Source organism: Lontra canadensis, unplaced genomic scaffold (genome assembly GCF_010015895.1).
Source record: "Lontra canadensis isolate GAN:19392208 unplaced genomic scaffold, GSC_riverotter_1.0 scaffold63, whole genome shotgun sequence".
In the NCBI taxonomy this organism is placed as follows: Eukaryota; Metazoa; Chordata; class Mammalia; order Carnivora; family Mustelidae; genus Lontra; species Lontra canadensis.
The window spans coordinates 10,797,297-10,812,287 of record NW_022631057.1 but is presented as its reverse complement, the minus strand read 5'-3'; the positions used below and the strand labels follow the sequence as shown (position 1 = coordinate 10,812,287).

Genomic DNA, 14,991 nt, shown 5'->3' with positions numbered 1-14,991 from the left:
AGATATGGAGGGGCACCTGGGTGGCTCAGTGGGTTGGGGCCTCTGACTTCGGCTCAGGTCATGATCCCAGGGTCCTGGGATCAAGCCCCACATCAGGTTCTCTGCAAGGCAGGGAGCCTGCTTCCCTTCCTCTCTTTCTGCCTGTCTCTTTGCCTACTTGTGATTTCTCTGTCAAATAAATAAAGAAAATCTTTAAAAGATATGGAATCAAGCAAAGGGTGTCAGACAAACTGGCATTCATATAACAGAAAGCTAAAACCATTAGGTGAAAGGTTCCTGGGGGACCCTGATAATAGATGGGTCAGAGTAACAGCACATGTGCCCACAGAATCAACATCACTGAAAGAGGGACAAGTCGACCTTTGGTGTGATGCAAAAGATGTACAAAGCACCACCTATGAATTCTCAGCAAAAAATTTAAATTTGAAACTATTCAAGCCTTACTAGTTTAAGGAAAATAAAACAAACAGACAAACACGTTAAAGGACATCACAAGGATACAATCTTGCAACCTCTAGAATGTGGGAAATTCTATAGGACAAATGATCCATTTCTTCAACAAATAAATAACATAAAAATAAAAGGAGGATTGTTTTATAAAGATACTTACAGGCATATTAACCAAACGCAATGTGTGGACTTGGTCTGGATCTTGATTTCAACAAGCCAAATGTAAAAGGCCTTTCTGGGATAACTGGGGGTAAACTATACACATACTGGCTATTGGATAATATTATGGAGTTATTATTTACATTATTAATAATTTTCTTTGGTGTAAGAATGACACTGCAGTTCTGTTTAAAGGAAAATGGTCCTTATCTGTTCGAGATTTTAAAAGTATATCCAGATGGAAAAAATAATAAAAAATTAAGAAAAAAAATGTCCATATGAAGCAAACGTGGCAAAATGTTAACAATTACTAAGTCTAAGAGATGGGCATCACACTAATCTATTTAGTATATTTGAAATTTTCCACAATGAAGTTAACATCCTAGTAACATTCTGTATGACAGGTGTCCCTCCCAATCATGCCAACACAGCATTTCATTTCCATCTTAATCCTCCTTGTTTTCCCATCATTTGCTCCCTTAAGCTCAAAGCTATGACACAGGTTGAAGAAAGAGGATGTGACGTACCTGTAGTAGCAGAGGCTAAAGTGATAAGATTCTTTCTTAGCATATCATAGAGAGGGCTGTCAGAGACAAAAAACAAAACAAAACAAAAAAAAAAAAACACAAAAACAAAAACTTAATAACCTCATGGTTTTCCATTAAAATGTTACATGTCTATTTGGTACATGATCTTTCAACTTTCTCTGTAACACATGGAGAAGCAGAATGTTTTCCCCAGAATAGATTTGTTTGTAATTATTTAAATGTCAAGATACTCATGTCCAAGTGCTTCTGTTACTTTGCCCCCATTAAGACACTAATTAATTTACATTTTATTTAATTAGCTAACAGTAACACAAGATTTCCTTTGGAGACCATTCCTTCCCACGAGGAATTAATTTTTACAATTTTAATTGGGGAAGGGTTGGAAGGGAGTCTAACCACAATAAGACAAAATGAGCGCAGAAGAAACAGTCATCACAAAGCTATAGAAAGAAAACAATGGCTTCTTAATTACTAATCAGCTTTTCACTCTGTAACAACCATATACACCCCCATGAGGCTGGAGAAAGTTGCACAACAGGTCAAAGAAGTTCCACTGTGATTCTTATGAAGCCCATCTTCGACCTCAAACCGGCCAGCGATGCTACATTTCGCTCATCAGCTCAGTCTTCCTCTCTGTAATAGCTGCTTCACAAAATTCTAACCTAGCCACACCAAGCTCCTCCTACCCAGGCCTTTGCACATAATGCTCAATCTGCCAGTTCTCCAACCCTCTCCCAGAGCACTCCCACTTCTCACTCATCCTGCAGCTCTCTGCTCAAACAGCACTTCCTCAAGGAACCATACGTACCCCAACCAGTAAGACCCTAAATCCCACCCCAACGCAGCTTCATGTACCTCTTGTCTCTAACACTCACAGTGTAATTTACTACGTGCGGTGTGATAACCTGATAGAAGACGGGGAAGAGCATCGACTGTCTAACCACTCCTTAAACTCCGCAGAATCTGAGATCGCTGTTCACGAATACGTTCTCAGGGTCTCACAGGAGACCCTAAATATTGATTGACTAAAGGAATACATAACCACTGATATCCTATGGAGACTGAGTTGTTAGAAGCACCCAAAAAGACAAACAAATCTTCAATCTTCTTACCTTGGATCTTTCACGGAGAAGCTCTGACGTCCTAGCAGTTCTCCTAAAAGATCTCCGCCACAATACACCATATGCTGCTCCCGCTGATCATAAAGCTTCTTCACCATTATGTACTGGCCGAGATAATGCATGACCTGCAGGGCAATAAAACCGCAGGAAGAGGTCTGTCCAGCTGCTCCAAACACAAGTTAATTATGAGAAGGGAAGGTACGTTAGTTTGTTAGAAAAAGAGAAACCATGTGTGAGCATGACTGTTGGTGCTTGTGTAAGGAGTCCTATGACAAGACGGTTGTCCCCAACTACTAGGTTCAGCCACTTATTATCATGCTGGATATAAAGAGACTTATTTTTTAAAATAGAAACGCAGCGGTCTGACAGTGAGAAAGAGTGTTGAATTTACCTAGTACCCCCGTAAAAATTTTCCCACAAGTCCAAATAAAGAGGCCTATTCTATGACTAGAATAAACTTTGTATGTGCCTGGGGCATAAAAATATATTCCAAGTCCAGGGACACATAACTATAAGACGCTTTTGATGCATATTCATTTAATTCTTTTTTGGCAAATTAAGTACAATGGTTAACAAGCCATCAGCCCCATAAGTGCATAAAACACAGAATCTAGTGTCTATCAAATAAAAATTTAGTCTATCTGGCTTTTTTCACAGAGTTCACAAAAATGGAAGGAACTCAGACAAGATCATGATTCAAAAGTTTTAAGTGATCTATTTTTTCCTAATGTTTTCTCCATGCAGATTTTTTTAAACTACTTAATAATTAAGTTCAGTTAATGACAGTAAGAACTTTGCTGTCAGAGACCACATGCAAACCAAAGCGGCCATCTGTATCTTCAGGCCCCAACCTCTCAGGAATTATTAGATACCTGTATAGAGGATGTTTCCAACACTGTCCCCATTATACTGGTATAATAATGCTCCTAAGCTCCCTTCTATACCAAGCAACATTTCGCCCCAGATAATCAAATACCTAGAAGGAAGTAAGATGGGGAAGAACAACCACTGAAAGAAAAAGGAGGAAGTTTTATATTTTATCTGTCCAACTTCCGGAAGAAATAAATCCAAAATAAGCTCTTCTAAGACAATATAGATCATCTACCCTATTAATGTGTACATAATTGTCTGCAGCCACTGCCACACCATCACCACCTCTAACTCCCAGAGCTCCAGCTGAAGGAGAAGGGGGAGAAGGTAAGCCCTCCACACTATGGCTTGCACAAAGCAGACCACTCGAATATCAACTGCTGGTAAAGCTCTGAAGAAGTGACTGACTACAAGAGTGTGCCCTCTTCTGGAGGGGTGAAGAAACTTCACTGGCACAGTCCTGGTACTGCTGCACCTGTGAAATCGGACACTATCACAAGTCCACTGAACTGATCTGCAAGCTTCCATTCCAGCATCTGGTGCGAAAAAGTGCTCAGGGGCACCTGGCGGGCTCAGTCAGTAAAGCATGCAACCCCTGATCTCAGGGCTGTGGGCTCAAGCCCCACATTAGGTGTAGAGATCACTTAAAAATAAAATCTTAAAAAATAATAAAATAAATGCATTAAGCTAAAAAACGTAAATAAAACATTAATAATGTATACAAAATTACTAGTCTCATTATACCATACTGCCTCAATGCACGTACTGAGAACCAATATTTAAAAATAAAAAATTAGGGGTGCCTTGGTGGCTCAGTTGATTGAGTCGCTGCCTTCAGCTCAGGTCATGATCCCAGGGTCCTGGGATCGAATCCTGTATCAGGCTCCTTGTCCCGCAGGGAGCCTGCTTTTCTCTCTGCCTCTATCTGCCACTCTGCCTGCTTGTGCTCTCTCTCTCTGACAAATAAATAAAATATTTTTTAAATAATAATAATAAAATCTTTAAAAAAATTTAAAAATAAAATATTAGGAAATTCTTCTTTATGCACCAGATAAGGTCAAAATTCATAATAAAGAGCTTCATATAAACTGACTCTTTGCAATTTCTTCCCCAGTAAAATATTCTTTCTGACCAATATGTACTTAATTTCTTCTTAACCCAGGAAACGTCTACCACATGACTAAAGGAGATAGCATAATTCATTTTAACAACTTTACTGATATAAAATTCCATACATCAGGGCACCTGGGTGGCTCAGTCAGTTAAGTCAGTTAAGCACTGACTTGTGGTTTTTGGCTCAGGTCACAATCTTATGGGGGTCATGAGATCATTGAGCCCCACACCAAGTCCCACACTTAGTACAGAGGCTGCTTGAAAATTCTCTCTGTCCCTCCCCCAATGCATATGCCCCTGCACTCTTTCTCTCAAATAAATTTTTTTTTTTTTTAATTCATACTTTGGGATGCCTGGGTGGCTCAGTCGGTTGGGTGTCTGCCTTTGGCTGAGGTCATGATCCCAGGGTTCCGGGTTTGAGTCCCACATGGGGCTCCTTGCTCTGCGGGGAGCCTGCTTCTCCCTCTGCCTGCTGCTCCCCCTGCTTGTGCTCTCTCTCTCTCTTTCTCTGACAAATAAGTAAATAAATAAAATCTTTAATAAAAAAAGATAAAAAATAAAAATCCATACTTCAATAATAGTTTCAGAATTCTAAAGATACAGTCCAAAATGATGTACTTAATTTAAAATGATAAAGTAAATATGAATATTCTAGAAAATCTAAAATGCTCCCAATTTGTTTCCTTGAGAGATATAATGGCTCGGAAGTGCAGTGTTCCTTAAGTTTTTCAGAAAAGTTAAAAAAAAAAAAAAAAAAAAGCTTGATAATTTTGTTTCTTCCCATTAGAAAAGGTTAGATTTTTATCCTACTAAATGCAACCAGGTCAGAGAGATTAACATTTTAATACTGAGTCTTTTCCACTTAAGGAATTCAATTTGGTTTTGTTAAAAAACAAAACAAAACAAAAAACCTTTAGATGCTAAATAAGTTATTTAAATGCATAAGTGTTTAAAATAACTCACAGTGCTCAGAAGAGTATCTGACACATTTATAATGAAAAACTACTGCATTTAATTCCTGCCTGGCTGTACATCCTATAAATCATTGACAGTGTCATTTTTTAATCTTGTACATGCTTTGCATTTTAACTCGGAGATCAATGAATTCACGGTTAATTTTATGTTTGGCTGACAACATACTTCAAAAGGAAATTTAAAGGAAATATGAAGTTCAGTTTAGCTCAGGAGTCTTTAAAACAAGCAAGAGTTGCCTTTCTAGTACTTCAGGAAGAGAATTTCCTTTCTTGGGCCTGATGTCAGAACTATATATTCATCAGCTACTACTTTTTTTCTTTTCATCAGCATTTACTTCTCAGCTGTTCTTATAACTGAGAATTCTCGGGGCGCCTGGGTGGCTCAGTGGGTTAAAGCCTCTGCCTCCAGCTCAAGTCATGACCCCAGGGTCCTGCGATCAAGCCCTGCATCAGGCTCTCTGCTCAGCGGGGAGCCTGCTTCCTCCTCTCTCTCTCTCTCTCTCTCTCTCTGCCTGCCTCTCTGCCTACTTGTGATCTGTCTGTCAAATAAATAAATAAAATCTTAAAAAAAAAAACAAAAACTGAGAGTTCTCTTTGATGGCTTACCTCTTTAACAGTGAACATTTCTCCTTGTGCACCTGCTGCTTGCAAAATCTTCAAAAGTGGCTGTTTTGGTCGTACCTGATAGAAACATTAAAAAAACCTGTTATTTATATTCCAACTAGCTTGGTTTCTCAAATCCTAGGGAACAAGAAAAGGTCCTTAAATATATATATTTTTTAACAAACCCTGGTAGATACTTACCATCTAATAACATACAATCTTCCAATACCTACAATAATAGCAGATAATCGGACTACTACCTGTTACCTCTCTGAAAAATCCCATTTTCAAAAGACAACACATTCACACCTACTAAGACGGCCAAAATAAAAAGAAAAAAGGAGACAAAAATAAACATTGGCAAGGGTGTGGAGAAACTGGAACCCCTGTGCACTGCTGGTGGGAAGATTTTTATTGGTTCAGCTGGTGTGGAAAATAGTTTGGCAGTTTCTCAGAAAGTTAAACACAAAATTATCATATGACCCAGCAGTTCCCCTCCTAGGTAGTATATACCCCAAAGAAATGAAAGTAGAACTCAAACAAATATTTGTACACCAGTGTTCCCAGGAACATGATTCACAATAGCCAAAAGATGGAACAACCCAAACAGCGCCAACAGGTGGGCAGATAAACCAGATGTGGTGTAAACATACAAGGGATAGTGACTTTGACATCTCTTGACTCTGCCTGTGGAGTCTGTCTTTAACCACACAGTTTTATCTTTAAAATTTTTATGGTCAAATTTGTCTCTCTCTTCCTCTTACAGCCTCTTTGGTTTTGTCTTACTTAAGGCCCCTCTCATCCTGAAGTTTCCCAACCATTTCCTAAATTTTCCTCTAACATTATTTCACTTTTCACATTTAAATCTTCATCTATCTGGAATTTGTTTTTGTACAAAGTTTGAGGCCTTCATTTGTTTTCTTCCAGAGATGGACAATTATATCAAAACCATCTATTATATAAGCCACATTTTCCCCCAACAAATCCAAATTCTACCTTCATCATACACTAAGGTAAACAATACTATATATATTGTGCAATGTTTATGAAGACAAGTGACAAAATTATGTATTTTTATATGTTAGAGGAAAAGACTGAAACAAGACACACCTAATTAATAATAGTGTTGTCTTAGGGGGAGAGGATTTTGGGCAAAGAAGGGAGGAGACAGTCAAGGAGTCTCTAAAGATAAATACTTTATAAGTAAACACATTATAAAACTGAATTTTATAAGAATACATTTGCCATATTTACAATTTAAAATTAATTTTAAAGAAAACAAGTTTGTTAAAATGAAGCAAGAGAGACGGAAAACAAACATGTAACTTGGCCCCAAATTCTCCTCAAGCCACCCATACCCTAAAACATACATTTTCAAAATGTACTGTATTTTAAGCAATGTGTAACCTCCACATCTTTATTTAACCAATAATCAATTCAAATTTTGAGCAGTGAAACTATTTATTAGTTTCCCTAATACGGCATTTAAAAAATAATCCTTTCTGCTCTACATAAAATCCTAGTCAGTAAACTTACTTACATGCTCCAACTCAATTTTTTAAAAGCTTACAGAAAACTAGGAATGCCTAAAAATGATTTACCTGATTAGTCCGTTCTGGAGAGATCCTGCAAGCACTGTCAGAAGTTGAACACTGGGCAGAGGTGGAAAGTGATGTCATTTTGGCAGTGAAGAAATTGCCGTCTGCTGATAAATCTACAAGGAAAAAAAAACCATTATGAAATGTCTTCTAAAGCAGAAAATTTTCACTTTAAGATTTACAAAACAGCAGCCAGCAGAAGGTTAAAAAAAAAAAAAAGACACATGTATCAGAGGACCCGACACAAATGGTTCTCGATACTCTTCTGAGCCCTTTCTAATTCAGATCCTCCAAAAAACTGGAGAGCTTAATTAAGAGTCAGAGCCGTCCATGCTTCCCTCAGGTGAAGTCTGAAACAGAAACAGGTTTAGGCATGCTCCAACCTCCACAGTGATGATAATGAGTAAACTGTTTTAGCCGAAGTAAAATTCACAATCATTACCTCCCCAATGGGCATCAGGGTTTCAGTAACTCCTCCCCTCTTAACAGTGCTCAAGAGCACCCCCTGGAAGACAACAGATCATAGAGCTGGGGAACTTGCCAAGATTAAGTAAGAGATTTATGATTCCAAGGGCACATCAAGAAACATGCAACATGTTGAAACATGTCTTGGCCAAGCAAGGGCAAGAAAGTGAGAGTCAAATTACTCAGTATCAGTTAAGGCAGTTAGTTTTTAATACCTGCCAAACCCAGAGAGTATAGCAACTAAATGCCTATAAAATGGGTTAAGCCAAAGTGGGCACATAACGTGTGCCAAACCTGAAGAGTATAGCGGTAAGCCAAAGTGGACATTTATCATCAAGGAAAGCTGTAACACGAAATGAAATAGAGTAAGGTTCAGTGAAAATTTTTCAACTTCTACCATCTCTCCTTTAAAAAAAATTTTTTTTTTAAAGGAAAGTAAGTTTTTAAATAAACTTGTTAAAGTTTACCATCAGGTTTTTTCTAGTAAAAAGGTGATAAGTGATCAGTGAAATTTAGGACAACAAGCCACATCAGGGAAAAGGTGAAAGGGGCCTGGAAAAACTGACAAATAGTCTGTTAGTCTAAAACTAACAAGATTCCTCAATCTTCTGAGAATACTTACTGACTCTAACACAATTCAAATTCCTCCCTCCCCCATCGGCTTCCCTTGCTACAAAATGGGAAGTCAAATAGGATACAAGCATAATTTACAATTTTAAAGCAGCTAGCTTTTAATTAGCATTTCAAACCTTATACCTAAAACACTAGTACAGATCTCCCCAAACCTGCCAGTCCTGCAAGTCTTTCCCACCTCAGCAATCAACAACTCCATCCTTCCAGCTTCTCAGGTCATCGACCTTGAAGCCATCCCTGATTCCATTTTCTTTCACATTCCACACCCGGTTCATGAATAAACTCGAAAGCTGTTATCTTCAAAATATATCCAAACTCTAGCCATTTCTCACCACTTCCACTATTACTGCATTAATCCAAACCACCTACCTCTCAACTACACTACCCTCCTAAGGTTTTCTTGCTCCCACCCTTGCCCCTCGAGCTCCTAACCTCCTCCTTTTGTCTACTCAAACATCAGTTTACCGAGGAAGCCTTCCATGACTACCCATTTTTAAAACTGCAGCTCCCAACCCCCAGTATTCCCTATCTCCTTCCCCACCTTATTTTTCTCTATCATCCTTATTACCAACCAACATACTATACATTCTAATTCCTTATCACGTAAAACAGAAGCAGCAAGTGGGCAGAGATCTGTATTAATTCATTAATCAGTCCCTGGTGCCGAAACTGACAATTACGTACATGTTACTGTAGAGTAACAGGATGGACACAAGTATCAGTAACAGCGTGGATGCTGGGTGCCTGGCTGGCTTAGTGGGCGGAGCATGCGACTTTTGATCTCAGGACTGTAGCCCCCCCGTTCAGTCTGCACTTAACCAAAAATAAAATCTTAAAAATAAAGAAATAACAGTGTGGATGGTTTCCAAAAATGGTCCTCAATGAACGCATCTCCCAAGTAGCTCTGTGACATTTATCAACAGAATACGGCGGAAGTGGTAATGTGCCAATTCCAAGCCTGGTGGCTTCATTTTTTGGCTATTGGAGACCTATAAAATCTGGACTGCTTTACTAGAGACCACATAAAAGGGCCATGTGGGGAGGATTAGTTGTCCAGCTCATCACAGCCTTGTAGCCACTCCCTCCAAAGCACCACATATAACAGGACATTCCAAAAGTAGCTATTGCTTGACCAGAGCTGCATGACAGACAAGAACCATCCAACTAAGCCCACAAAATCATAAGAATAAATCAAATGGCTGTTGTTTTAACTAAGTTGTTGGGTGGTTTATGACACAGCACTAGATAATCAAAACAAAAGGCGGAGACTCAGTACCAGACACACATATTAACCCATTTAATACTTAAATAATCCTATGATGTAGGTAATAGAATTATTACTATTATTTATAGTCTAATAATTACTTATAGTATAATAATTATTAGTAGAATATAATAAACACTATTCTTTGTTTTACATCTAAGGCAAGAGAAGCATAGAGATGTTATTTGCCCAAGATAATACAATTCAGTGAATTGCTGGAGTCAATTTCAAACTCAAGAGTTCTAAAGACCTCACTTAGTAATCTATTTTTGCCCCTTAGACCTCAATATACAGAATTAATCATAATCCTTTTCTTCAACAGATTCTCATTGTTTATCAGCACGTGGCCCACTTTTCCTTGATTCCTGATGCAATAAACATCCACAAAGCAGTACTCTTGACAACCACCTACATTTAACGATAATATCCTTCCCTAGCCCATTCCCCTGCCTCTCCCCAACAATCATCCTTATCCTGTTTTGATTTTCTTTCCTTCCTTTTTATGCATTTTAGTGCATCAAAATGGAATGCTACAAGTAAGTATTTTTAGGTTAGCTGCTTTTAACTTAAAAGAAGCAGGTATAGTAATTTTTGAGATTTTTGTTTCACTAACAATTCCTACTGTTGTGTAACTTTACTTTTTTTTTTATTAACATATAATGTATTATTGGGGCACCTGGGTGGCTCAGTGGGTTAAAGCCTCTGCCTTCAGCTCACGTCATGGTCCCAGGGTCCTGGGATCGAGCCCCGCATCGGGCTCGCTGCTCAGCAGGGAGCCTGCTTCCTCCTCTCTCTGCCTGCCTCTCTAACTACTTGTGATCTCTGTCAAGTAAATAAATAAAATCTTTTAAAAAATATATAATACCTAGTGTTCATTACATCATGTGCCCTCCTTAATGTCCATCACCTAGCTACCCCACACCCCACCCCTCCAGCAATCTTGTTTCCTGTAATTAAGAGTCCTTAGTTCTTTTTTTAAAAAATTTTATTGTAAACTAAATATAACATAAAATTTACCATTTTTAAGTGTACAATTTAGCAACATTAAGTATGTTCACAATACTGTACACCATCAACACTATCCATTTCCAGAACTTTTTAATCACCCACACTGAAACTCTGCACCCATTAAACAATGAACTCTCCAATGACCTCCTCCCCCCAGGACCTTGTGATCACAGTCCTACTTTCTGTCTCTATGAATATGCCTAGATAACTAGATAACTCATATAAGTAAAATCACAGTATTTGTCCTTTGGTATCTGGCTTATTTCACTTAGCATAATGTTTTCAAGATACATCCACGTCTTAGCATACCTTATTTTTCATTCATTTTGACTGCTGTATAATATTCCACCGTCTGATGACCATTTGGGTTGTTTCTAGGTTTTCACTATTATGAAAAGTGCTACTAGTAGTATTCATGTAGATGTGCAAAAAAGGTATCTCTTGGGCATATCTACAAAAGAAATTGCTCGCTCATAGCATACATGAATACTCAACTTTAGGAACTGATACCAAAGTGTTTTCAAAGTGTTTGCACCAATCCACAATCCCAACAAGAATCTGTAAGATATCCTGTGAATCCATCCCCTCTCCATTATTTGATGTCATAAAACTTTTTAACTTTTGCCAATAGGGTATGGGCTTTTTCTCTGTTCACTAATGATAATGATACTAAATCTCTTCATATGCTTAGCAGCCTTGTTCCTTTTCTATGAAACATTAGCTCATGTCTTCTGGACATTTTCCTGATTTTGTTATACTTAATTTATAATAGTTCTTTATAAATTTTTAATATTAGCCCTATGTCAATTGGGTGTCCTGCAAATAACTTATACCATCTTTTCCATTTCCTAGAAGGTACTTGTATGATTAATTTTAATAAAATCAAATTTATATTTATCAATCTTCTCTTTTTTAGTCAATGGCCCCTCTGATTTAAGCACTCTTTTATTCCCCAAGGTCTCATATTCACCTATACTTTCTACTAAACATTTGCGAGTGTGTGTGGTGAAAGGATGACATTTTATGACCTTTAAATTCTTAATCTGGAATTGATTTCTTTTTAGAGATCAATTTTACTCTTCTTCCCTATAAATAGCCACTTTTCCAGCTTGGTTTATTGAACATGCATTCTTTCCTGCCAGCCACTACTTTTGTATACCGAATTTTCCTTACATACATGGGTGTTTGAGTTCTCTATTCTGTTCCACGGATTGATCAATCTTTCTACATTTACTCAATTTAACACTGACTTAATTCCTATCTTATAATAAGTATTCCTATCCAGTAAATCAAGTCTTTTCCTCCATGTTCTTTTTAGAAGTGACCAGCTATTCTTGGCCCCCCAACTTCTTAAAATTTTTAATTTTTTAAGTTTTCAATTTTAATTCCAATATAGTTAACATTAGTTTCAGGTGTGCAATGTAATGATTCAACAATTCTTTTCTTTCTTTTTTTTTTTTTGGTCAGAGTGAGTGAGCACAGGCAGGCAGAGTGGCAGGCAGAGGCAGGAGAAGCAGGCTCCCCACCAAGCAAGGAGCCCAATGCGGGACTCAATCTCAGGACGCCAGGATGATGACCGGAGCTGAAGGCAGCTGCCCAACCAACTGAGCCACCCAGGCATCCCTGATTCAACAATTCCATACATTTCTCAGTGCTCACTGTAAGTGTACTTTTTAATCTCCATCACCTATTTCACCCAACCCCCACCCACTTTCCCTCTCTTCTGGTAACCATCAGTTTGTTCTCTGTGAGAGTTTGTTTTCTTAGTTTGTCTCCTTTTTTTCCCCTTTGCTCTTCGTATTGTTTCTTAAATACCTCATGAGTGAAATCATATTTGGTTTTCCTCTTATTTCACTTTGCATTACACTCTCTAGCTCATACATGTTGCAAATGACAAGATTTCTCTTCTTATAGCTGGATAATATTCCAACATAATGAGCATATACACCAAGCTTCTTTACCCATTTATCAATAGACACTTTGGCTGCTTCCATAATTTGGCTATTGTACATAATGCCACAATGAACATAAGGATGCATGTATCCCTTTAAGCTAGTGCTTTGTATTTTGAGGGTAAATACTCAGTAGCGCAACTACCGGATCATAGGGTACTTCTATTTATGCTTTTTGAGGAACCTCCATACTATCTCCCACAGTGGCTGCACCAGTTTGCCTTCCCGGTCCTTATCTCTTCCACATAAATGTTAGCATTATCTTTACCAAGTTCCATAAAAATCCCTGTTGGGATTTTGAATGAAATTATACTTTATATACAGATCCAACTGTTTTCTCATCATCAACATCATATATTTCTCTATTTATTAAAGACTTATTTAAGTAAAATTTTCCCTTTGGAGATTTAACACATCTGTTAAAATAATTTCTAAAGTTGATATTCTAATACTACTGTGATGCCTTCTCTTTCATTATGATTTTTAGTTTTTGCATATATACAGAAATACAAATGACTTTCAATAATCTTCTGTCCAGTCACCTAGATGTACGTAACTATTTCTAATAATCTGTGAATGTTTTTTTCTATGTAAATAATTATGCCACCGGCAGATAATAAAATCTTACCACCTTCTTTCCAATTCTTATGCTCCTGATTTCTTTCTTTACTGCTTAGGACTATCAGCACAATGTCAAATACACACGATCCTGGGATCTTTGTTTCTGACTTTAAAGAAAGTGCTTCTAATGTTTCCCTACATTTTTTTTAACTGTTTGTTGTTAACAGTTACTCTATCAGTTTAGAAGGGTTTCTCTTCATCCTCATTAGCTAAAAACATATCATGGAAAGTAGTTTTTATAAAATATTCTTTCTGAATCTATTGAAATGATCATGATTTTTTTCTATTAACCTATTGATGTGGTGTTTCTGAATTTCATTTCTGGATTTTCTAAAATTAAATCCTTACACACCTGAGATAAACCAAACTTGGTTTGGGAGTATCATCCTTTTTTGTACACTGCTGGTTCTGATTCGCTACTTGGTTTAGGTTGTCAAGTCTGTATTAGGGAATGAAATCGGTCTACAATTTTCTACCGTTAAGTTTTTGTCTACTTTGGATGTCAGGGCTAGCAGGCTTAACGAACTCAATTGTTGAATAGTGCCTATTTTTCTATTGCCAGGGGAAAAAAATTCTACAAAATAAAGATGTTCCAGTCCTTGAAAGATTGGTAGAATTAACGTTTGAAACATAAAACTCAGGGTGCCTGGGTGGCTCAGTCGCTGGGTGTTTGCCTTTGGCTCGGTTCATGATCCCAGGGCCCCAGGATCAAGCCCTGCATAGAGTACTCTGCCAGGCCGGGAGGCCTACTTCTCCCTCTCCCACTCCCCCTGCTTGTGTTCCCTTTCTCACTGTGTCTCTGTCAAGTGAATAAATAAAACCTTTAAAAAAAAAAAAAAAAAAGAAAGAAACATAAATCTCGGTGTTTTCTTTCTGGGAAGGTTTTTAATCGCTATTTTAATTAAATAAATATTAGATTATTCAAGCTTTTTATTTCTTCTTCCATTTGTCTAAGTTTTCAAAATTACGGGCATATAGTTGATATATTCTCTTTTAATCTCTGTACAGACGCATCTTCCTTTCCATTCATGGTATTACATTTTTTATTACCTCTTCTACTCTTAAAGAATTTGTTGATCATTTCCCAGTTTCTTAAGTTGGACATTTAGCTTACTCCTTCACTTATAATTTGAATATTTAAGGCTACAAATTCCTTCCCCCTCCCACCCCAGCAATATTTTTTAAGTTAGCCCACAGATTTTGCTATATAGTTTTCATTATCATTCAGCTGTGTTTTTCAATTTCCATAATTTTTTAAATCCCTGAGCTTGATAGCTATGCCTATGCATACTATATTTTCTAAATTTACGTTTTTGTGATTAACTCCTAATTTAACAGCACTGTGGGGAGATATCATCCTCTCTGTAAAACCTATTCTTTGAAATTAAGGCTTTCACCTGGTCTGGTTGGCGATCAATTCTGTAATGTATGCTTGCAAAACTCTGTTACGTTAAGCTTGCTAGCTTTTTATAATCTTACATATCTACTAATTTGTTAGTCTGACCTACAAATAATTAAGAGAGATATAATGAAATCTCCCACTACAAAGGTGGACTTGTCCATTTATCCCAGCGTAGTTCCACCAATTCTATAACATCTATTTTAGGGACTT

General features: G+C 37.4%; 1 protein-coding gene across 9 annotated transcripts in view; it reads right to left on the bottom strand.

The window, feature by feature from the left end:
- Nucleotides 1–14,991, bottom strand: part of MDM4 (MDM4 regulator of p53) — a 40,032-nt gene that overhangs the window by 14,466 nt on the left and 10,575 nt on the right. For all 9 annotated transcript variants that reach the window (XM_032878388.1, XM_032878394.1, XM_032878391.1 and 6 more), the window contains exons 2-5: nt 7,440–7,552; nt 5,842–5,916; nt 2,270–2,403; nt 1,137–1,192 (exon numbers count right to left, since the gene is read on the bottom strand). In XM_032878388.1, the coding sequence (XP_032734279.1) occupies nt 1,137–1,192; nt 2,270–2,403; nt 5,842–5,916; nt 7,440–7,517 (343 nt within the window). In that variant the 5' untranslated portion in view covers nt 7,518–7,552. The remainder of the gene's footprint in view (nt 1–1,136; nt 1,193–2,269; nt 2,404–5,841; nt 5,917–7,439; nt 7,553–14,991) is intronic.